Source organism: Falco biarmicus, chromosome 12, assembly GCF_023638135.1.
Source record: "Falco biarmicus isolate bFalBia1 chromosome 12, bFalBia1.pri, whole genome shotgun sequence".
NCBI lineage: Eukaryota > Metazoa > Chordata > Aves > Falconiformes > Falconidae > Falco > Falco biarmicus.
Genome location: NC_079299.1, coordinates 29,376,871 through 29,400,611, shown reverse-complemented (window position 1 = coordinate 29,400,611; position 23,741 = coordinate 29,376,871). Strand labels below are relative to the sequence as shown.

The 23,741-nt window shown below is 36.2% G+C and overlaps 1 protein-coding gene across 1 annotated transcript in view; it reads right to left on the bottom strand.

Annotated features, from left to right (window-relative positions):
- USP34 (ubiquitin specific peptidase 34) overlaps nt 1-23,741 on the bottom strand; it is a 138,089-nt gene that overhangs the window by 32,187 nt on the left and 82,161 nt on the right. Inside the window, exons 35-50 of the mRNA XM_056357197.1 lie at nt 22,334-22,416; nt 21,075-21,115; nt 19,953-20,077; nt 18,740-18,892; nt 17,334-17,438; nt 16,176-16,231; nt 15,955-16,075; nt 12,302-12,485; nt 7,119-7,282; nt 6,052-6,117; nt 3,567-3,713; nt 3,422-3,478; nt 3,243-3,320; nt 2,527-2,621; nt 1,360-1,532; nt 622-775 (exon numbers count right to left, since the gene is read on the bottom strand). Coding sequence (XP_056213172.1) covers nt 622-775; nt 1,360-1,532; nt 2,527-2,621; nt 3,243-3,320; nt 3,422-3,478; nt 3,567-3,713; nt 6,052-6,117; nt 7,119-7,282; nt 12,302-12,485; nt 15,955-16,075; nt 16,176-16,231; nt 17,334-17,438; nt 18,740-18,892; nt 19,953-20,077; nt 21,075-21,115; nt 22,334-22,416 — 1,802 coding nt within the window. The remainder of the gene's footprint in view (nt 1-621; nt 776-1,359; nt 1,533-2,526; nt 2,622-3,242; nt 3,321-3,421; nt 3,479-3,566; nt 3,714-6,051; nt 6,118-7,118; nt 7,283-12,301; nt 12,486-15,954; nt 16,076-16,175; nt 16,232-17,333; nt 17,439-18,739; nt 18,893-19,952; nt 20,078-21,074; nt 21,116-22,333; nt 22,417-23,741) is intronic.

Sequence of the window (23,741 nt, the reverse complement as noted above, 5' to 3'; positions counted from 1 at the left end):
TGTCACTGTAAATTGCATCTAGGAGGAGCTGGCCAATAGAAAAAGATCACCAGCTAAACTTAAAAATCAAATGTGAAAACAATTCCACATATAAGAAGCACAGTAAGAACAGATTTAGATAACCTAGGTACTGTAACATTGTTTCTGCCACACAGGATGCAGTGAGTTCAAAGTGAAGAAAAATTCAAGTTGTTGTTTCACTGAAAACAAAAATGGAAAGGACCAAATTCCACAATCACAGAAGTAGCCATATGTTCATCAAAGTCAACCAGATTTTATGAAGGACAATCTATTTTATCTTACTATTAATTTGTACTGAAATTGATTAAAATATAGTAATTGACAGTCCTATCAAGAAACAAGCATTGTCTGCAATGCGAGGCTTGCATGACATTCTCCTGCTACCCCTGTGTCCAAGGCATTCAACAACTTATTACAGCTACAGCACACAAAATCTGTATGCTAATAAATTACTATACTTACACCTATCAAATTCCAACATCTTGTGCTTTTGAGAGGAACCTATAGCACATATCTCCTATACAACTGCATCTGACAAGGTCAACAATGTTTAGTTACTTTAAAACAAGAAATCATAGGCTCTTGTTTTGTGTAACTCACCATTTGTTGTTTTTGTAAGCGTGGGGATTGACTATATCTCTGATAAAACTGTAGTAGTGTCCACCATCTGCTGTTCCTGTATGAACCGTTACGCCTATCAGATCATATTCGTAACTTTCAGTTTCTTTCAAATAGTCACCGTCTTCCTTAAACCCTGAAATAATTTAATACAGTATTTAACCAGTTATTTCCTAAACACCTGAACTTCAACCTTTCCTGTGGTTTCACTCAGGTGTTTTTTTTCTTTTCAGCACTGCATGACAATGACAGCCAGAAACTCCATATCCAGAACAAGCAGCATAGATCCCAACTCATGTGTAACAGTTACAGCTTTTTTTTGCAAAACATCGCTACTGAAGAGATCAGGACTAACAGCTAAGTTACACCGAGTTAGCACATCTTATTTATGATGGCAGTTAGCCATTTGCTGAAGTTCAAATGTAACTCTGCAAAATCAAACCAGGCCACCAACAAACTGTACGTAACTATTTGTAATTTCTCTCATACTTTAAAAACAAATTAAGACTAATTCAAATTGAACAGTATATGAAAACAAAAATATTTGGCCAGTTTTCTCATAGTAAACAGAACGTGTGACTTTGGGAATATAGGTTGATCGAAACTACTTTGATTTCATTTGCTTAAAAAGAAAATCACCAACTGCTTATGTTACACACACAGAAAGTGGTGCACAGATGAAAGAGACAAAGCCTGTGGAATGTGTTTTATGAGGCATACCTTCTTTTCTGTCATTTTTTCCCATCAGGAAATCTTCAGTGTAAGGTGTCATATCCAGGCGTAAAGGGAATGAAAAATGTGTATTGACTTTCTCCTTCATCATGGTTACCATATTAAATGTGTATCTCATAGTGTTGAAGCTTAAGATACGAGGTAGTTTCTTAAAACATGCCCTGAAGGATTAGAAATAATCATGATTTACAAAAGCTTAGTAGGCTGAACTGTATTTTCGCACAGATCTTAAACACATTTATTTCAAACATAAGACTGCAGCTCTGTTGCCCAGCCACACAACTCAGCTATCACAATGCCCCAGAGCAGGGCAGTCTAACCGGCAGCAGAAAGGTCACATTTAGCCTACTCAACAATTCTGTTCAGCCTCTCACTGCGCCTTGCAAGAAACAGCAAATTTACTCGTATGGCATGAACAACAGTTTTCTAAAATGGTATTGTAAAATGAGTCATGAATTAATTTAACAATGCAAATCCCCTCATCAGACGGGAGTCACTATCTCCTAACCGACAAGTTTCAATGCACAATGTATCTTGTAGTAAATCTCATAAACTTCACAATAATGATTTTGAAGTAGGTTACTCTTTCACCCATGTCATTTTAACAGCTACAAAAACAACTATGAGGGTTTTCATATCTAAAAATGAAATTCATTAGCTGCAATATAAAAATTTTATTTAGTTTTCCCTTTATTTGCAGACTTTCTAAAATACCGAAACATTTCTAAAACGACCAATTTTAATTAAGAAATTCAGGGTTATGTATGAAACCAAGCCATTACCACCCTGCATAATGACTAATGCAAGTACTGAGCAACCTCTGAAAGAATTTGATCTTTTAAGAACAGGATAAGTAACAGATTAAAAAGAAATTTGTAGAAATTAGTAATTTGTAATTACATTAAAAAAAGGTCATGAATGTTCTACTGTCTAGGTCATCTTTTGCGAAGATACCTTATATTCTTTGTTTTGGAAATTTGATTTCCTAGTTATGTGCTCATTTGCACAAGGCCCACATCCTCATAGGCATACACAGTAGCACACTGAATGAAACCACAGTCCTGTTTCATCTAAAGGATTACTCCTATTCCAATAGTAATTTCAGTAATTTACTAAAAAGAAACATTAGGAATATTTAATTCTTCTTAATCATACCTTTTCTCAGCCCGCACTTTCTTCCCACAATGAGAACATGTATACATGTTGTCACCTTCCAAGGTATCCTTAATAGTTACTTCATCAAGAGATTCCTGCATATAATAAACAACAACAAAACCAAGCTTACGTTTATCCTAGATATTTATATCTTCTGCTTGCGTGACGTGCTTTACAAACTACTCCCTTTCAATCTTACAGTAAGTTTAATTAACATTTCCCCAAGTTATGAAAGTAAATGTGATCAAAGGCACCAAAATGTTTGCACGAAGAGAACGCACCCGAACTAAGAGAAGAGTTTGACAGGAAAACCTAACCCAAACCACAAAATTAAGGAAACAATTCCAAAAAATGGTACTCAATATTCCAAGCTGCCGCAAAGAATCCAAGTACTTTAAATTCAGATTCCAAGTGTGGGGATTAATAGCTGTTTAAAAAAAAAAATTGTAAACCTGAAATTATGATTAAGTTTTAAATTAATAAGCAATAGTACATATGTATGTAAAAAAATGCACCAGCTGACAGCATGCTGCATTGAAAAGGTGTAACAATTCAACCAAATTACCTAGTAATACCAACCTAGAAAGACACCAAAACTAGAGTACAGATACAGAAAGCATCAATACGTTCAACAGTGTATGGTACAGGCTTTATACTTGACTGCACCCATTTCTAACTGTGATCTATGCTACACATCTCAGCCCGGCATTACTTACATAAATATTCTTCATATCTGCCACCTGGCACCTTACTGTATAGAACTCTTCAGCAGTCTGACTTACATGCTCACAGTCCTAAATCATAGCAATGACAGAGAAAAGCAATAAAACAACTGTTTTGAGAAGTTAAAGAAAAATCTTTAAAAGATAAAGATAGGTAGGGAAAGAATACTTACCAAGGAAACAACATTGTTTGTGATAACACCTCCAAACAAGCTTTTCACTGTATTTTTCTGTGAATGAATTAATAAATTCTGTCAAGGAAATTTGAGCAAATCCGTAGGTTTTCAAGCTCCCTTTTTCTCCCTCTTAATAACTCACCAGTTCTGGAGACATTTCTTCTATTTTTGTTATCAGGTCAGTGAAGAATTCAGTCATATCTTTCTGCTCTCCAGTGTTCAGTGGCTGCTTATCCATGGTATAGGTTTTACAGAAAGGCCTTGGGTTGTATGCCTTACATTCACTTTCCTTTAGGTAAAAATTACCAAGCAAAACAAATCAACACACATCCTTACATTTTCAACTTATACAGATATATCAAACATATATATCAATGTCTATTTAAAAAAGGACATACTTTTACATACAGTATCTCCCTATGTGTATTAGGCAACACAGTTAAGTGCTTAAATATTTCAGATGAAAAGTAAATCGGTTTTTAACTGATTCTTCTAATATCACTTGTTAAGATATCATTAGTAAAATATTACTAAAAATATTTAATAAATACTTAATTTAACAAATCCTTAAAATAAAAGAACTTGGCTGAAGATGTGACACATCCAGATTCTGTGTATCTGTTCAGATACAAAATATCAGGAACATCAGCCTGTATTTACGTGTTTCTGGGCGTTACGGATTTAAATCTTGACAAGTGCTTCATTGGCATTCAGGCTTCTCTGCGGTATAAACCTGCACCATCTAGTTCTGAACTGCACGTGTTTAGTCAGAGAAAAGAATACGCAGCATAAAACAATTCTTTAGCATACATGCCCCATTCCACTGCCTTGCACACTGGGAAAGCAGAACGAACTTACAGCAGAAGGAACTTTGTTCTTGTAAACAACCATATACATACGGTTTTGGTCTAGGGATGTGTGGCAAGACAACGCTTCCTGTAAATACTACCTTTTTTTGGAATAAAGCCTTTCCTTGAGATTTTAATAATGGTAAATATTCATACGATTTTACATGCCCATACTATTTTATGCTTATGTAAATACCTAGATGCATTTTTTTTTTCTATGATTCATAGCAGGCACTACATGCCTGAACTCTTTTCCTCTATTTGTCTTCAAAGCGGTCATCAATTTCTTTCACAAAAGCCAGTGCCAAGAACAAAAATACTCAGCTCTCCTCAGGGTTTTTTTTGTTACTTCAGAAATATTTCACTATTTTAACAACAGTGCACACCCGTGACCGCCTCAGTTTTGTTTCATTCTGGAATTTCGAAATGTTGAGTTGCTTTTTAAAGCTTTATTTCAACAGATTAACCTTCAAAATACTGGAGCAATGAAAAATAGTTTATTTTACTTTATCACCAAGGAAAGTGGGGCAAACAAACTGTTTCATGATTAAATGAAGACTCAAGCTCAAAACCCTTTACTTCAAGGTCCATGTGAAACAAGATGAATGACAATGGTGCTGGACAGACACTCATGCCTGAGTGTTTGTTAAAAAGAAAAAATAGTTTATTGGGATCTTGTCATGGTGCTCACATATGGAATCAAAACATCCTAACGGGACAGCCAGTCTGTGTTTGGTGGTGATGGAAGTCTGTTGGTTGGGTCCTTGCAGTGGTTAACTTCAGCTAGACCTGGAGAGACTCCTCAAATCATTATTTTGCTAATTATAACCCAGCTGGCAAGAGTCCTGTGTGACCTCCCCAGCATCTGTGTAATTCATTACTATTGATTCACCTTAACGACATACAAAGTATCTCTTAAATATCTTAAATCCATACAAAAGACTGTACTATGCAGTCACTTCTGCAGGAACAGTTTCTATTGACAATTTACAAAAGTCAGTTTGGAAACTGGACATGAACTGCAGAAACCACAGTAGAACTGGCCCAAATTCCTAGCTGCAGGGCTCCTGCAACAATCAGTCTTCATTGTAACTTCATTGGGAATGTACAGTTAATTACCCAAACCGGTGGGTTGCCTCAAGCCCCTCCATTATTGCACCCAAGGAGATGCCTGGCCAGGGAGCTCCTGCACCACTCAGAGATTTAGCACCCTAAGTGCACAGGTGTCCATACAGGGCACAGCCCTGATACCCAGCTGCACCGTGACTGGAACTAAAAAGCAGACTTGTTTTTTCACACTTTCACTCGTAAATGAAGTTCCACAACTATGGTAAATAGCCTGTACTCACCTGAGCACTAATGTGTTAGGAGAAAAAGGTTTAAATAAATGAAGGATGCTCAGACTGTGGCACCTGAGCCTGACGTTCCCACATATTCACTTCGCATTTTTTTAAGAACACAGTTCTTAAAATCACTAACATTTAACAGCTGATGCTTGCTCATTATAGTTGGTGTCCAATGTTAATCCCTATTTTAGATAAGGATTTACACTGCCTCTTCATGAAAACTATCATGCCAATGTTTGCTTAACTGATTTGCTGAATAAGTGGGTAAAAAATATTTCAGTTAAGACAATTATCCACAAAACTTAGGCACAATGGACTTAAGCTGCTAAGAATTTACATACAGAACGGTAACTACATTTTTCTGGCTTTTTTCCGCTGCCCCGCCCTGCCCCCCAAATAGGATACTTTATAAAATATCTTCTTTTGCACCTACCATTAAGTATGTAAACATTTTCTGGAGTTCTAGTAGAGTGGTCTTGTGTTTCATATCTTCTGAATACTAAAAGAAGTTCATAAAGAAGACTTTTATCTTTTTGCTTACAGCCTTGCAAAAGCAGCCTTTAAAAAGATGAAATACTCATCTTTTTAAATAAAAAAACCCCAACCACTTTATTATGGACAATTGAGAAAAAAGATTGTGTACAAGAACACACAGTACGCTATTCTACACTTTCATAAAAAGCACTACCTACTGATTTTTTGGTATGCCAAAATTAAACATAAGTCAAAAAATACCTCTATTTTCTAAAAAATTACTGCAGCTAGGAGCTTTTGGAAAGGTATTACAAGAGACTGTAGTAATTTTCAAGTAATTTTTTTCAATTCATAGATGTGGGAGTTCTGATGAACCTTATTTTTTAGTTATATAAATGCCTAACTCTAGGTGAATGAAATTAAGTAACAAGTACCAGTAACTTAAAACAATGATGATGTCACTGCCAATTAGTGTGTTTCACACATCATATATGCTCTGTTGATGTCAGGGATGAAAATGAAGCTTTCTCTTTTACAATGAATAACTAGATGTACTAATATTGTATTTTTGGAAGTTAACCAATGTGTAATAATTTAGAAGACTTGCTGTACACTTCTGGTGGCATTATACACATGCTCTGGGACTTTATAACCATTCAAGAAGAACAACATTTATTGTAACAAAATGACCGATTCAGAGTTAAGAAGTAACAGGCAATTCACATAAAATCAAACTTGAATAAATCTAGTTGATAGCAATAGAAATAGAAGTTTGAGAATGTTTTATTACAAAACCACCTTAAGAACCTACAGCATTACAAATACATTTTAAAAACCCCAACCTCTTCACTTTAGACATCAGCAAAAGAATCAAACTGAACAAAAAGCAAACTAAACCCTTAAGAAATATTCTTTATCCAGAAATAACTCTTAAAAGGAAGTCTATACTTTATCAGCATTTGCACCGATTTTAAATTTAAACTTCTAACAAAATCCACACAGGGAACGCAAGACCCCAGAGCATACCTTTGCAGTAAAAATTGCTTGTCTGGCCTCTGGTATCATGTACAGTTGCTGAATAGTGGATGCCAAGTAACATGTTGCTCCAAGATTAGTTAGACCCACAAATCTACATTCAGCACGAACATCATCATGTGGCCAATAATCCCACTTGTAAGGTGCATGGGAAGCTGTAAAAGTATGAATCACACGTGCAGAAAAAAATAAATAAATTCAAAGTACAATTTACAAAAACATGAATACGATTAAAAGCTTTATATGCCTACATTAATAAAACACACCCTGTTCATGCATTCTACATCTACAGACATGAGCCAGACTGTACCTGCTCTTTTAGAAAACGCGCTATAGGGTACATCAGGGAAATGGGTTGATATGCAGTGAGCCTTTCTAGATGGCACACTGCTTTAGGCTGCAATTGACTTGCTGTGCTCTCCAAAGCATTACTCATGGCAAGTATCAGCTCTTAACACTTGTTCTAGTGGTAGTATTACACATAGTAACAGTCTTCCAGCCTCTACCTTTAAACAAAAAATTTGGTAAAACCACATGACGTTTGGATCATCAAGAGCATCCATAAACACTGGCTGCTATACGTAGTTTGTTCATACTACAAGCCAACCATAGCGCTCTCAATATCCACACTACCTAAACCACTGAGAATATATCTTTACCTGGTAACATACAACACTTACAAGCTCACAAAGGTACACCAGTCATCCCCTCAACACAAAAATTACTCGTAATTTCTACTACCCATTCCCATGCACCTCTTCATCACACTGCAAGAAAGCAAAGCAGAGCCTTTGCACCCAGAGACTCAAGTCAGAGGGCCTTCCCTTCACATAACGGAAGACTGATTTGGTATCAGAGAGAACCACACATGAAGCGAGACCTTTCTTTTCAGAAGAGAAGCTGATTTCAGAATGACATCTACTACAGAGGATGTAAAGTTAGCAAAAGATCTTTTTGACCAGTATAAAAAAATAGATAGAGGCTTATCAGAGATAAGACACAAAAGTGCAGTGAAATGAAGTGGTTGGCTATACGCAGGCTTGAATAAACTTGGGAACGGTTTTTATAGGAAGAGAAGGGATGTTTTTAACTGCACTTCAAAGCCATACATAGCAAAGAAATCTGCAATCTATCTGCAAAAATAGAGGTAAGCAAGAAGTAAATTTCCTAGAGAATCAAATTGAAAAGACCTCCCCCCACCCCACATAAGTTCTCTATTCCTCTGTATTTCATAGCAGATGTAGCAATCTATTTCTTACACACATGGCACTAGACAAGTTAGGCAAGCCTGACAGACTCTTCTTAATAAGCCTTGTTCTGATATAGCTGCCAAGAAATCAGAAGAATGGGAAAGTTCTCATCTGCCAGTCAAGAAGATGGTAACCAGACTAGACAAACCATTTGTAAGTGATTAGTACTGCTTCTAGACACTGACAGGCTTCTCTTTCTAGCATCCCACGCAGGAGAATAGAATGGGGAATTAATCATCTGAGCTGCAGAGGCAACTAGACACAAGTGCTAACTAATTACAGAGGAACTAATCCAGTGTCCAAAGAAATTCACTGCAGCCCATCCTTCCTTTGACACAAAAACTTGCAGTGCATCTAGTTTTGCTAGTCATTCCCAAGGATATCATTCTCCTAAAAGGCACAGTGTCCTACAAATAATTCAGCACCTCTATTGAAGTGTATGTTCAGAGATACAGGGGAAAAAAAAGGCAAAAAAGCAGCCTGCATTTATTTTACAATCCACCTAAGTTATGTGGGTTCAAGATCTAAATTTTAAATCCTTAATTATTTTGTTAAAGATTAAAGGCTCACTAAGAATTCTTCCCAATTCATATTACCAGCTATAAATTCAGGAAACTATTTGGCATCCTCCAAACAGATCCTCACATCTTCAGAGACCAGACCCAGAAGACGTTCTGTTGCACAACAAATAATTGTTGTAATCTCCATTTTGGCATTGGCATCAAAACAACTATTAGCCCTGCAGCTTCAAGTAGGGAAGGAAAGCGTTTAAATTCTCTTGTTTCAACAAATCAGTAGCGTGACCTCATGTTACCTGGTTACATTGGGCTGATCGACCAGTTGAAACTAAGCTCTCCTCCACATTTAATCTCCTAAAGACAGTAATTAGCACTGCCGAACACCACAAAATTCCCTCCCTTAACTGAAATCCTTAAATTGCAACATCTTAATTCACCCTTTCTGAGGTAAGGGCTCAGCATCTATCACTCTGCTTACTTATCAAGTTATAATTAGAAAGAAAACAGATGACTTCTTTATACTTCATGAGAACAGTTGGGAGTATCTTTGTCCTACTTCAATCTGACAAAGGGTTTTCAGAAATTTGACAAGGAATTTCTCAGGAAGATTCTGTTTTCTCCACCCTGGGATTTTTAAGTGACCGTCTTCATTTTCATAATAAAAACTTTTCTCCTTCACATTGATCTTAACTAGAAAGGTAAATTTGAGCCTCATTTATGTCTATCTTCTTTATTTCTCAACATCTCGTTATAGAAATCAGCCTTTTCTCAGGAAGAGATACAGAAACTTGTAACTGAACTTGCAATATTCACATTCAATTTTAAGCAAAATAAAACCAAATTTCTTCCTCTTCAAATGACCACGTATTTCTCTATATTCCACTTTCTGATCATGCTTCTGCTCCAGACACAACATCAGGCACTATCTTAAACTTCCCAGAAAGCAAAGCAGCTGGTCCCGTTTCACTGTTTTGAACTGGATGTTCTTAGCCTTGGTCTTTAAAGAAAGCAAAACTCCAAAACTCTGCAAGAAATGTTATGAACAACAGAGGGTATCTAAATCTCCTCCTTCAGTAATATCAGAGCTGCATTAATTGTTAGCTCTCCCTGTTGAGAAAAGCAAGGAAAAAAGTCAGCTGACATCAGCTACTTAGCAGTTCATTTCCAACAGCACCACTTCCACAACAGGCATGAAGGCATCCCCTTTGCCTTCAGGTAAAGACACTATCTGTGAAGTAGAAAAAAAGCACGCAAATCATTCTCTTCTTCCATCCATTAATGACAGGAGTTACATTAGTGGGAACGTCAAAGAAAATGCTGCTGCAATTAAAACTTTACTACAGCTACTTTACATTATTCATACTAGTGTAAGTCTGAAGAACAGTATACAGTTGTACATTTTAATATGACTGCCAGAATAAAGTCTTAGCAACATCCTTTTTTTTTTCCTCAAGGAAAAAATATACTAGATATTCTTTAATAAGGTTTTCTTTTTGAAAATTTTATTTTACTTCATTAAATTAAAACTGTCTTTTAAGAGCATGCTGGCTTCATTCGGTTAGGAGTGTGAGAAAAAATGGTTGAATAGCAGAGATGGCAATTGGTGAGACCAGGTGACAACAACCGCACAAGCCGCATGACCGAAAATTTCTCCAATGAACCACAGAACTAAAACATCAAAACCAAAGACAGGATAGAAGTTTATAATATCTTCCTTAATGTTTCTAAGAAGAAGGAGAGACAGGCCTAAGACTAAGATTTTTAAAGACTAATAAGATTACAGAGATAACCAAAGTGGAAAAGCCCAGTTTTAAGAATCTCTGGGTCACACCAATGGAATAACAAGACTTGATCCAAACAAGGTATTGGAAGTCCTGTGTCAGCTGCACATCAGAAAGAGACAATGGCACTCTGCCACTTGTAATAAAATTAACATTCATGAAACTGAGATACACTGAATATGGAGCAGGAGCACAGACCAGATGGCTCCGGAGAACTCAGGAAAGAACAAACAATCTAGACAAGAGTATTTGGAAGAAAGTAATAACTGTGGTAAATGTCACAGAAAACTTCAGCACCTACGAATTACTGGGATTTGGAGCCAGGAAAATGCTAACTGTAAAAAATGAATGATTGCACCTAGAGAGATACAAGACAACCTCAGCAGCAGATGACGTACTTGCAGCAAACAGAAATATCCGATATTTTCATAAAATATATTCCTCTTCATAATATCTTCCATGAACAGAGGAGACTTTGGAGGCTTTTCAGAAGGCCCCAGGCATACGAGTACAGAACACAAAACGTTATTACGACCAGATTTCTCTTTTGCTTCCTGAATTGTAAGGCACTAAATCAATTCCATAGATTGTAATAAATTACAGATCCTCAGGTTACAGGAATTTAAACCGGGCATGCGAAAGGAAATCTATCAAGCTAAAAATGCATAATGAGAATTTGCAAATGAAAGATTAAAATATTAACTAACTTCAAATTTTGGTAATTTACATATTATGCACAGCAACTGTGTTTCCAAAACACGGGAAGCATGAAAGCCAAGAGGCGTAACAAAATTGTATTAGCGCTGTATGCAGACATCTGGGTACAGACTGAAGTCAGCTACAAAGATATCAGAGACACTGCAAACATGACAATGCTGTTAACAGCCAACGCATCTACAGTACCCTGGTGTGGTTTATATACTTCGGTTTACGTATAAACATACCATGTTTCTTCATGTTAGAAAGAGAGAACGGAAATTAAAATGCAGCACAAGCTGATGAAACACATAAGATCCACTCTAACAATGTTATCTATGTGTCAGTGTCATTTAACAGGACCACATAATTTCAATAACCCATATTTAAGAACAGATGATCTGAAAATTGTACATCCACTCATCTGCTAGGTGAGCAAAAGATGCCCACATCTGCTCTGTGATGCTACCATAAGTGATGGTGGATATGTAGTAGAGCTACAAAGTGGAATTTTAAGAGCAGTGATAGCAGCAACAACATGTTACTTCATTACTACTTTTGGAAAGTATGACTACTCAGTTTAAGTCTAAAAATGCTCTGTGTCACCTCTGCGTTTCCCAGTTTCTACCTACACATTCTTAACAGACTGTTATTTGTAGAAAGTCATGAAATGCAGACACTTCTGATGTATTTCAGGAGGAAATGGAAACTCCATGATCGCAGTACTGTTCACAATGGTGGCTAGCTGTCCCCATCATAAACGTGCAGTCTCGAGAACGGCAGTCCATATTACACGTACATTCTTACGCTCTCTACTCAACTTTTATAAATCCAAGAATTCAAAACAAAAGCAAAATGAACAGAAAACTAAAATCTACCAGTTTTCCACAAACTACTCAAAAGCTATATACACCAATAAAGGTTCTTACACTGCATATGCTGTGCCATGACCCAGTTGTGGAGCAGCCTGTAGTTCTCCACGGACCCCTTTACCATTTCCACCAACAAGTCATAAGCAGCAGCCCTTGAAGAATGTGACTTGCATTTTGGCTGCTGTCTATCTTTCAAACTTGGCAGCAAGAACAGAAGATTGAAGATGTCTCTCAGAAACTCCTGTAAAACAGTTCAATCGGCATATTTAGCAGTTTGAACACATTCTTAAAAGAAAACAGTCATGTATTGACAATCTTCTAGAAACTTCTATAGACTTTCTAGACCTCTGTCATTTACAAAACTTGCTGATTTGCATACAAGTTCTGAATTACAAATTTCAACAACTTACTTTATACTACATAATGTGCACTGTAACCATATTATAGCCTAAAGAGAAACATGTCCACTGAAAAAATAACAACAAATTATGCTCGATTCATGATTGATAGTTTGACAAACACATGTATTTTTAGTAACTTTAAGACTAGTTTCTCCTAGGGAAAGACGAAAGACAGCACATAACCTTAATCACTCTACTCGTTTTATGAATCACAATCTTAAAACATGCATTATGTTATGTACTATGCATACTGTAAATGTGTTTCTGTATTGTTTCATGTTTGGAATATTTGCGGAACTGTAAGAGGCACAAAGCAGAGCTGTACTAAGTCAGGTTGCCTTTGGATGGTAAATGACAGTATGTAATACATATTTATTTTTACTATCCCAGATTTATACACTAAAAAAAAAATGGACGGATCTTTCTAAATTTCAGTACCTTCTTTCTATGTAGCCAATTTGATTTAATAAACTTAAACCAGAAGTAAAATATTAAAAGGATAACAAAAAAAAGGTCTGTATAGGTCTGTAAGAACAGGTGGTCACACTCTTCCACAACTACATCTTCAAAGTGCTGAATGGTGAAAAGGCTTTCCTCCACCTTTCAGCTATGAAGTGAACATTACTCGTTAGTCATTTAAGTGGTATAATGAGAGACCATGACAGAAGAAATTGAACAGAATTCATAAAGCAGTATTTCAACAAATTTCCTTACACAACCAGCAATTCATGTGCACACTTTATGTCTAAGGTTGATGATAGCCTACACATCATCGCTTCTGTAAAGTGCCTGCAATCTTAACAAACTGTATTTAATCATTAAGTCGTATCGGTAGTGTATCATTTCAGTTGTCTACATAATCAGACACTAAACCCTCTACCTCTTCAGGATTTTGATTGCTTTTTTTCCCCCAGTGATACCTTCTCAAATTTTTTTTTAGGGCCAGAATTCTTACCCCATTTGTAGAGCACAGGCTACCAATCCAGCTACCATACTTCATTCTACATTTTCTACACTATAATTAAAAAAATTACCTTCCTGAACCTCCCCATTCAGGTATGTTCAGTTAAGAAGCCTTTTAACATTTCAAAGCAGGCTCTGCTGTAAAAATCTAACTAAATTCTGAATATTTCAGAAAATGGCCTTCTGCAGAGTACAGAGCAAAATTGCCATAAAAAGCATTATTGCAGTGTACGAGGAGATTCCTGTAGTCCTAATATAAAAATCTTACAACCTGGGTCTTATGTTTATAGCCAAATAATACAGAGGGGTCTTCTCCTGGCTAGTATAGTTAAAGTTCTTCCAGATTTCTCCACACTTTGAAGAAAGAAAATGCATAAAATTAAAAATAGGTAGATACCTAGTTTCTTGGTGGTTAGCCTGTATCAGGAGTGCTTGCAGGGTAGCAGTCCAATTCCTTTTCATTCCTAAGCTAATTGGCAGGCATAGATGATGGCAGCTCATCAGCAGACCAGGTGCATCTACTAAATGGAGTTTTAGACTGTGCTTTCAGCTGCAGCCTAGCACTGTGCAGCAGGCTTTTTTCCAACAGGTGTTTTAACACACAAGCCACCTTAAGGTGTCCCAGACTAGAAAAGCAGTAACTTCAGAGAGATCTGAATTTATCTTTTCCTGATTAACATTCTCAACCTTGTATTTCTGCTGACTGAATTCTGACACATTGGACCAGGGAAGAAAAGAATGCTATAGATGATTTTACTCAGAGGCTAAACGCAAACCCTCAAACTTGTTAAAAGTATGTATCTCTACAATCAAAATGGCCTTAAGATACACCTCTCTAATGAAGATGTGCTAGCCAGTATAAGTTAAAAAAATGTATTTTTGTCTACCTAGTGTAGAATAAGGTAGGCAGTGATTATCTATAAAAGACATCAGAGAAGGTACACCAAATAGTCATTGCTGTCAAAAGATGTGAGCTTTAAAAGTTTGACAATATTTGCTGAACAACAGTTTTGTTTACGTAGTAAGAGAAGGAATCTGTAGGGAAAAAAAGGCACAGCAGAGCTTCAGAATCCTCTGGGAAAGTCTAAACTATCTTCAGTATTTGCCAGTGTATTTTCCTGGATATTTTTTCATCAGCCTTTGCTCAGAGGGAAGCACGTGGTTTCACAATCCTGTTCTATTGCATTGAACACAACACAAAACTCTTCACTACTGCACTTCATAATATGCAGTTAATAAGCATTCTTAATTGTACATAGAATTAAAAAAATTAATACTAGATCATGACTTAGTCTCAGAAAATGTACCAAGTCCCTGTCTCTTAGCAAAGCCGAATTATTTTTGAGAAGTTTGTTGTGGATACTGCTCTGTTCACATTCATCCACTTTTCAAATCAAATTTCTGGCATCCCTGTGATACATGCAATGTACTTTAGGATTCTGTATAGTATCACTCCTCTCTATTTAAGCTTCCCTTTCATTTTCTTCTTACACTTCTCATATCTAAGCTACACAAATCTGTTATTTGCACACCTTTGTATACCCCATACTGTACTCTGCAAACTGAATTCTTGCTCTAATTTCACCTGCAAGCTCTCCATACTTAAAAACCACTTATTTCAGGAGAATTACATAGCAGTAGTCTTTCAAAATGCTGTCAGCAATGTAACTTTATGTTGGGTAGTGCACAATGTGAACTCTATTAAAACTTGTGGACAGTGTAATTATCTTCAGGGCCACTTTATGATAACAGAGACACTAAACAGACAGGATATATACAACATCATTGGATACAGGGGGACTATTTTCCTGGTGAAACCTCACTAAAGATCCAATCATAAGCTTAGTAAAGTCTACAGAAAAAAAAACATCAGCTGAAATCAGCTTTTACACAATGAAGTTTTGTATATTTTTAGACAATGTGGCCCCGAAACACAAAGTAGAAATTTTTTAGCAACTTCCTCTGCCTAGCCACTCTCCCATCTTACAAGCATAGGTGGAACGTAATATTCTTGTAAAAGGTATCATCCCCCGCGCAGATCTGGAGCTTAAAAGCTACTTTGAAATCACAACTGTCCCACGATATGATCAAAAAGCAGCTGTTGTTAATGACTTAAACCAATTAATGCTGATCAATATTAAAAATTTTTAAATAACAATAATAAATGAAATGGAGAACAAAATAAATGAAAATAAATAAAATTTCTAGGAAGTAAGGCCTAAGGCTAGAAATATGATATATTGAGCCCTGCAATCAAAATGGGGTAAAAAAGGTGAAATGAAGAAATTGTAGTGACAAGAGATGACACTATTTTGATCTCTTCGTGATCCTGTGTCCTTTTCTTACCTGGCCTTCGCGAGAAAATTTAAAGGGTGGTTTGTGCTTAATAACGCTTGTTGCAAGACGAAGTAGTCCTGTGAGTCCATCATCTTCTATATTACCATCCTGATGGTCAAGGATTTCTCTGCTATATATACACATATATACAAAAGAAGTATTAAAATTCTGTCCCACTAGCAACAAATACAATGCAACTTACAAGTAAAATTACTGCCAGCAAACCTTACCTCCGAATGCAGTCAGCAAGATGTCTTGCTAGCGCATCTAAATCAAGCAGTGTCGTCTGATTAAAATCAAAGAAAATGGAATATAAATAGAAAATAATTATGTACTTCATGAATTACCACTTATAAGCCTGGTCTGAAACTATGGTTATGCTTTTGGCGGAATTTTGTTATAGCACATAGAAAAACAGACAATTAAAACTCATCTTTCATATATGTTTGCAACAATGTTTTAATACGTTTTTATAAATGGGATGAAACTTTGCTGCACCATTAAAATGAAGTAATTTATTCTTTCACTTCTAGATCCCACAAATACACTCTTCCATACTGAAAAAAGCAGAATAGTACTATTTTAAAGAGAAATGTTTGTTACTTCTCACAAGAATGCACACTTTGTCGTCAGAAGATTGACAAGTCCCATTAGCATCTCTTGGTTGAGCAACATGCAGAAGACGTAGGCAGAACTGTAGCCTAGCTAAGAGATTCAATTATAAAACAGAAATGGAAGGAAACTGAGCAGAGGAACAGGAGGGGTAAGCAACATTTTTGCCTCTCCTGGGAACATCCAGAGTCAGGAGAGGACAAGACTCTTCCATTCTGGAGAAACCAGGATTCAGGCTTTACCTTCCTTTCCCTCCCACACTCCTGCCACAACACTGAGAATGAACTAGACAGATTATGCATGTAGGGCCACCAGCCAGCACAAGCAGTTTGTACAAAAGGTACCTTTGTGAGGAAGTCGTGAATAAGTTTCCTAACCTGCACTAGGTGCCTGTTAACGGACATATTTTCCTCTTTCAGCTTTAGTCAAATACTTGATTACCTCCTCCTTAGACTGCATTGAAATTATCAAAGGTGAATCTCACGAGACAGTCACAGTATTCCCAATGTCTGTTACCATCACCTACGTTCACACTCTTTGTGTATGATACCCACTCCCCTTCTTGACTCTACAGGTTCAGTATCTGAAGCTTCCTTTAGCCAAGAGCTACTGAATACACATGAGAGTAGGGAAAGCTAGGATCTAGGAAAGATCCAAGAGCTGTTCACATCAGTGCACCATCTCTTAAGTAAAAATGTCTCATACTAAAGTAAAAATGGCCTGAACACCCAAATTCAAAAAAGGAAATATGCATATGAATGCAAAGCAAAACCTACCTGACTTGCATCTTTGACATGTATGTTATCAATCAGTTTGCACAGCAGCCAAAAATATTCCTTACAACCTGGTCGCAGCACTGTTTCTTCTTCGTAATCCTCTATCTGTGAAAAGAAATTGCTTTTGTTCTGAAGTACATCAGACAAAACAACAGTGTATTACAAAAACGTAGTAAACACAGTAACTGTTACAAGACTATTACTTTCTTCAAGTCCCTATTTAAGATAATCCAAGACAAGAACAGTCTATTTTACAACAGTAACAGTGCATGTTCTATTTTCCTTCTGCACTATTTATTAATGTTCTTGAAAGATTGTCAAGGTGATCTGCCAAGACCCTTAAAAAAGAAATTACAATAGTACTGACTCCATCCTACCCACTGCAATTTGCAAAATGTTCAGTATTAGACTAGACAAAACTTGAGAAACTTTGGCTGAACACAACTTTGGTTGCGTGTATATATATATATATATATATACACATATATGTATGTGTATATATATATTAACTTTGGTTAATACAACTAACTTTAAACTCTTCTGAAAATGAGTAAATGCAAAATCTTCTGTAGATTGTTTTAACTTTTTTTAAAAATATCAGCAGTTTGAAACGAAAGCAGACTTAAACTGAATGAACCACTCTCGCCTGAATTCAAATGCCATGCAGGGTCAAAAGAATAATTGCCTGACAGACTCAAAATCTGGGTTCACACTTTGCTGCCATACAAGTCCGTACAAGTGCTCTCCTTCGGATCTAGCCACATCAGCTGAACTCAGCACAGCCTCCCCCGCTATGCATTGCTACGTCTACCATTCCCAATTTGCTTTAGGCAAAATCATCCACGTTAGTTCAAACCAGCTCTATTAACCTGCACATATTAACAGTGAGAACCTCTCCCAACACAGCTTTGACAGCATCCACAGAATCTCTTCTGTTTAGTAGAGCTGCGAGGACAATAACACTCCAATAGAAAACCAGCAGCAATTGACTGGGGCACAATGACATTCAGCCCCAACAAAGGGTACCCCTGCACACATAAAACAATGTACTGATTTATTTATGAACTTAACTACATTTTAAAAGGAAATCAAGGCATATATTGAAAACACAACCATTATTCCCTAACTGTGTTATGTGGACACTAAAACTCCAGAACAAGAGGACTTCCTAAATGCTATTCTGCATTTCTCCAAGCACAGGCAAGCTCTAAATTACTGTAGTGTCACAGCTTTAACTATTTTTGTGAAGTTTCTGGAAGCATGTAAGGCAGAAATCTTAGTATCTCAGTGTAACAGAAACGGTACGTCAGACATAAAGATAACATGCTATCATTTTACCTTTTAAATTAAGAAAAGTAAGTTTAAATAGAACTTTGATAAAGTCTTGTAATTTCTTAAATTCTTACCCGGATCGGTTTCAGAGCTTGAGCATCAGGGAGAAATTTTAATAATGTTGATGCAGCCAGCAGCAGAAAGGATCGATTAATTGAGTCTCCCCCATCCAGACCAGAAAGAGATAATTTGTATAAACCATTGCAAGACTCATGGCGAACAGCAGTCTTCATGAAAAATAAAGGAATTAAATTATTACATACAATATCTAGAAGACTTTTTTCATTTGTTGACTTTTCTTTCATACATACATAGTAAATTCCTCTCATAATATCTACCATGTTATCAAGGTAGAAAATGTTTTTCAAAAAACACGTATTAGAAATAACACACATTTAAATTACTTACAGAAAAATGCAAAAGAGACCATGCTAACAAAAAAGCTGTTTTTTCTGCGCCCCTTTAGTAAAAATTACTGAACTAGCCAGTTACTAAAAGAGAAAATATCACATCTGGGCAAATTAGGGAAATCTGTGTTATGCTGGAACTTACACTGACTGTTTCCTAAGTATACGGTTAATTTCTTGAATTTCACTAGAAGAATTATTTTCTTCTTTCTTTTATTCTTTTCTTAAGAAAAACATCCACAGACTATCTCTAAACCAGCCTTGGAAGTTTGCGCTCTTTCTTTTCCAAGTTTTTTAGATGGAGTCAGCCCATAAACTTTTTGTGTGCTTGAGTAATAAAGCAGCAGAAAATAATTACCACATCATGTCCGTATCGCACCTTTAAGCAATAACTAGTAAATACAGAACTTTTCTGCTATGGATGTATTTATGCAATTTTCAAGTTTTTCTTACATCAGGAAAAATTACTTAAAGCTAAGCAAAGGTTCAGTAATAAAACTTTTATATCAACTCCCATTCACCTCATTTTGAAAAATTACGAAAAACATAATGGGAGAAGTACATTTAGACTAATCCATGTTAGACAGCATCACCCAGAAACTTGAACAGACTACAATGAATAACTACCTTCAAACAAAAGCCAACAACAAAGACAAGAGTTTATAAACTGGCCTGCAATCAACCACAAATGTGCCTTCTTACAAGGTATTTTAATTACAACTGATTACTTCTTAAACAGGATTGCAAGTAATTGAGTCAGATCCTGCCTACTTTTAGCAGAAATAACATGTTTTGAATTTAATGGCAGCTTGAAACCAAAGTTAATCTTGTTCCATATCATGCACTAATTAGTAACGCAATAACCTCTCCTTTAACATACCTCTGGAATAAGAAGGGTAAGTTTCTTTAGCCAGTCTTGCAAATGATCACTGTCCGCCAGACTGGATTTCACCAAGGAACAGCAGTGAGCCCAACTCACCAAGAGCCACATTGAATAATGAGTGACTGAAAAACGATTAAATAAATCACACTGTAACTAACAGAATAGGCTTTTTAGGTTGAAGAGTCACGCAGTTCTAGCACATATACATTTATGTCAGTTATACTAACATACAAGACTAAATCCTTACCGGCACATAAGATACAACCTAAACTCAGAATTTTACCAATACCCTTACTAAATACCGACTGTTGCACTAGTGATGACACTTAAATTAGACTACTCTAAGTACTACCAATCTGGGGCACAATCCTTTCCTGCATCTCTACTTCTTAAGCAGCGAGCTGGTACTTTGCTAATGGGTCGCATCATGTCTTAACATGAACATTTCCCTTGACTAACTAGTATATCTGCTCCTTTCTTCTTAACAGCTAAAAGTAAGACTTCAGTAGGTGATACGTAGAGTTAACTGAGAATTCAAGTTCATAGACATTAATATCCAAAAGGCAAAACAAAGTGGCAAATCTGAAGACAATGTATAAGCCCAGGAGGACATACCTATATTTATGCATGCCTATGCTGTACTTTTGACAATTACTTTGATACAGCCTTAATCTGACACAGGTCATTTAGACTTTTTGTAAGAAGCCTCCACAGGAGGGATAGACGGGGGAGCTCCAAGGAATGCTGGACCCAGCATGATTTCTGTAAACCAGAATAAAGGTCCTTGTTGCTGACTCTATTATGGTGTTAATAGATGCTGCTCTTTGGAAGATAAGAATTACAGCTGATTTTCCAATCGAAACCAGCTCTTCTGGAGATGAAGGCTGCTACAGTACAACATTTCATTTCATATAAAACCATTTCCAGAGAAGGAGAGCCAGGCAAGTCATCTGGGACCTCTCTGTGTATTCCAACCTAGGTTATAACAGCCCTCACACTACCAAGGAACACAATTTTACAGCGTTCTAATGGTGGAATAAATCAAACATGTAAGTTGTTACGTTCAGTATGTTTTCACTACTATTAGTTCACGACATAAAGCTATTTTGCAGCACTAACCTTCATGTCTTGATCTGTGATCAGATTGAGCTTTCAACACCCTGAACAGGAAGAAGATAAAGTCGTTTGCACTTTATCACAGAACATAACAGATTATCACTTAGAAATACAAGTACACACAAATAACAACACAGTTACTCTTAAATACCCACTAAGAAAGCTAAAATTTTAATCTTAAAAGGATTCAGTTCTTGCAGGATTCAAAATTAGCAACAATAATAAAACTATGGAAATCTTCAAGTCACCACCTTAAAGCTGTACTGACTACAAGACAAAAAGTCAAGAAAAAAACACCCACAACCTCTTTATTTCATATAAAAAAGAGGATGTAAAACAGAACTAAGAACTGGCCCATACAGAAGAAAGCTAGTGTTTTTCATAAAGAACCGCACTTCAAACAAACATTTGCAAAATTTATAAACAAATTTTTAATGTTTGTATTTATTTACTTAGATTTTTATAAATTGGAATAAAAGGTTATGAGACCAAAAACCTACTATATTTTTAAAAATATGCCTGCAACTCCACTAGAGGTTAAAGTCAGGCACATTTGCAGACTTCACTGGAAATGCTCTGAACGTCCTTACCAAACTTTTTAAAATATGGTAAAACACACCATCCATTACTTGGAATCCAGTGATTCTACAACACCAAATGTAACAAAAACCCTTGACCTCCCCACCATTAGTCCAACTGTCACGATGCAGTCTCAAACAGAATTGCTTTTCGCAGGACAAAAGGCAAAAAGGATGAAAATCTCTTAAGAGCCCATTTCTGAAGGTAAAATTTTGCCTTCAGTAGAGGTACACTCGCTAAAACAGCAAGGGTAATTTCAGCAGTAATAAGCTAACGTTATTAGGATGGGGAAAAAATAAGTCAAAACTGGCAAATGGCTAAACAATTTAAAACTCAATTTATCCTTCATGTTGCCTTGAAATTGAGACTGCTAATGGCTACAGAAAGAACAAAGTAGTTTTGGCATGAGAATTTATGACAGCATACCCTACATTGTTTGTTGCTCTATGCCGTATACCCTGACCATTGAAAGGTCTGGCCACTCTCCTCCCTCTCACTCCTGCTATAAGGACAGGATAACTGCCAGAAGAGGTGACTAAGAAAAGCAAGTCCAATGCCTACAGACCTAAATTTCTGACATGAGTGTTAACAGGGACTACAACTCAAAGAGCTAGCTATTTAGAGAAGCGATGCAAACGTGTACACTTGATTAGCTTTATTACAAAAATAAAAAGATATTGTACCTAGGTGCCAAGTTGTCATATGTATAAGCAACTGACATAAGTCGCTGAATCAAACTGGTTCCCTGGACAAGTACAAGAAACACCTTTAAAAATTGAAGTCAAAAGAAAAAAAAAACAACAGTTAATATAACAACAAGCTTTTTGATCTGCTTTTAAATTATACACACTGTGTGAATCTAAAACAAACCCACCTGTGTAGAGGGAGGAAGAAAACACAAATCACAGCACCTCCATCGTTAAAACTTGTATTGTTTTTTATTAAAGCAGATTGAAAATCCTGTGTTTCACTGACCAAGTCTAGATGCTAAAAATTCATTCTATTTCTCTAAGACAATTTCACTGAATAGAAAAATCAACTCTTTATTCAATCCTTTTAGTAAAAACACAGTATTCTTTGTTAAAAGCATAGACTATTCACTTCCTTTTAAAAATCTTAGCCTTGAGGAGACAGGGTTGAGGATAAGCTTGAATATGTAAATCTTGCACATCTCCCTGATTAACACATTTTATTGACTATACACTCACTTAAATTATTCATCTTTAGCAAACCTGACAAGCTACACAGAATTTTAGAATTAAAGTTTGAAGAAAGTCTTTTAAAATATTTAGACAGCAAATCCGCTGCAATCAGAAATACTGATCAATTGACAATTAAAAATTTAAAACCCGTTATAGAAACTGGTTGCAGCATTTACACACAGCCAATGTTAAAAATGTAATGCATTTGATAATTTCCCTGTATCATAGTAGCTTTGGCAATTTAGGGACCATTTTTTGTCAAAAATACCTAATACTTATTGAATAGTTAAGGTTTTTCCATGTGTAGCAATGACAAATAGAAAGTTCAGCTTCACCTCACAGTTCAGATCTACACTTTGTGGCAACCACAGCTGGTCCTGAGCCCAAGAGCAATCAATTTACAGTGAATGCATCTCTGATGCCAAAATACTGTATTTGCTTAGTAGGAAGGTTTACAGGTTTAGTTTACATAAACATAAAGTTTACGTTTACCGTACACTCACTCAGACATCCTTAGTACAGTAAGTCATTTTAGTGTTTACTAAAGGAATATAAAATGGATTTAGTGAGGATGGGGACAGCCCATATAACAGGTTATCACAAAAAAAAAGGGAGTCATTAATTTAGAAAACAAAACCTAAGAAAGAGGGATAAAGCACTGGAATTCTGAATTCCCGATTCACGTGCTCATCACAGACAAAAACTTTTAGTTCCGCCTTTTAAAACTGCCCGGTTTAAAGCAACTAAAATTCTTTTTACATCAGAATAACATGTGGGATGTAGATTAGTATTAGTAACTTTTCCAGTATATTATTTTATTACCAAAATAAAGGCTTCACACAACAAAGGAGTAATTTTTCCAAAGTTCACAAAATGGACACATTTTTTA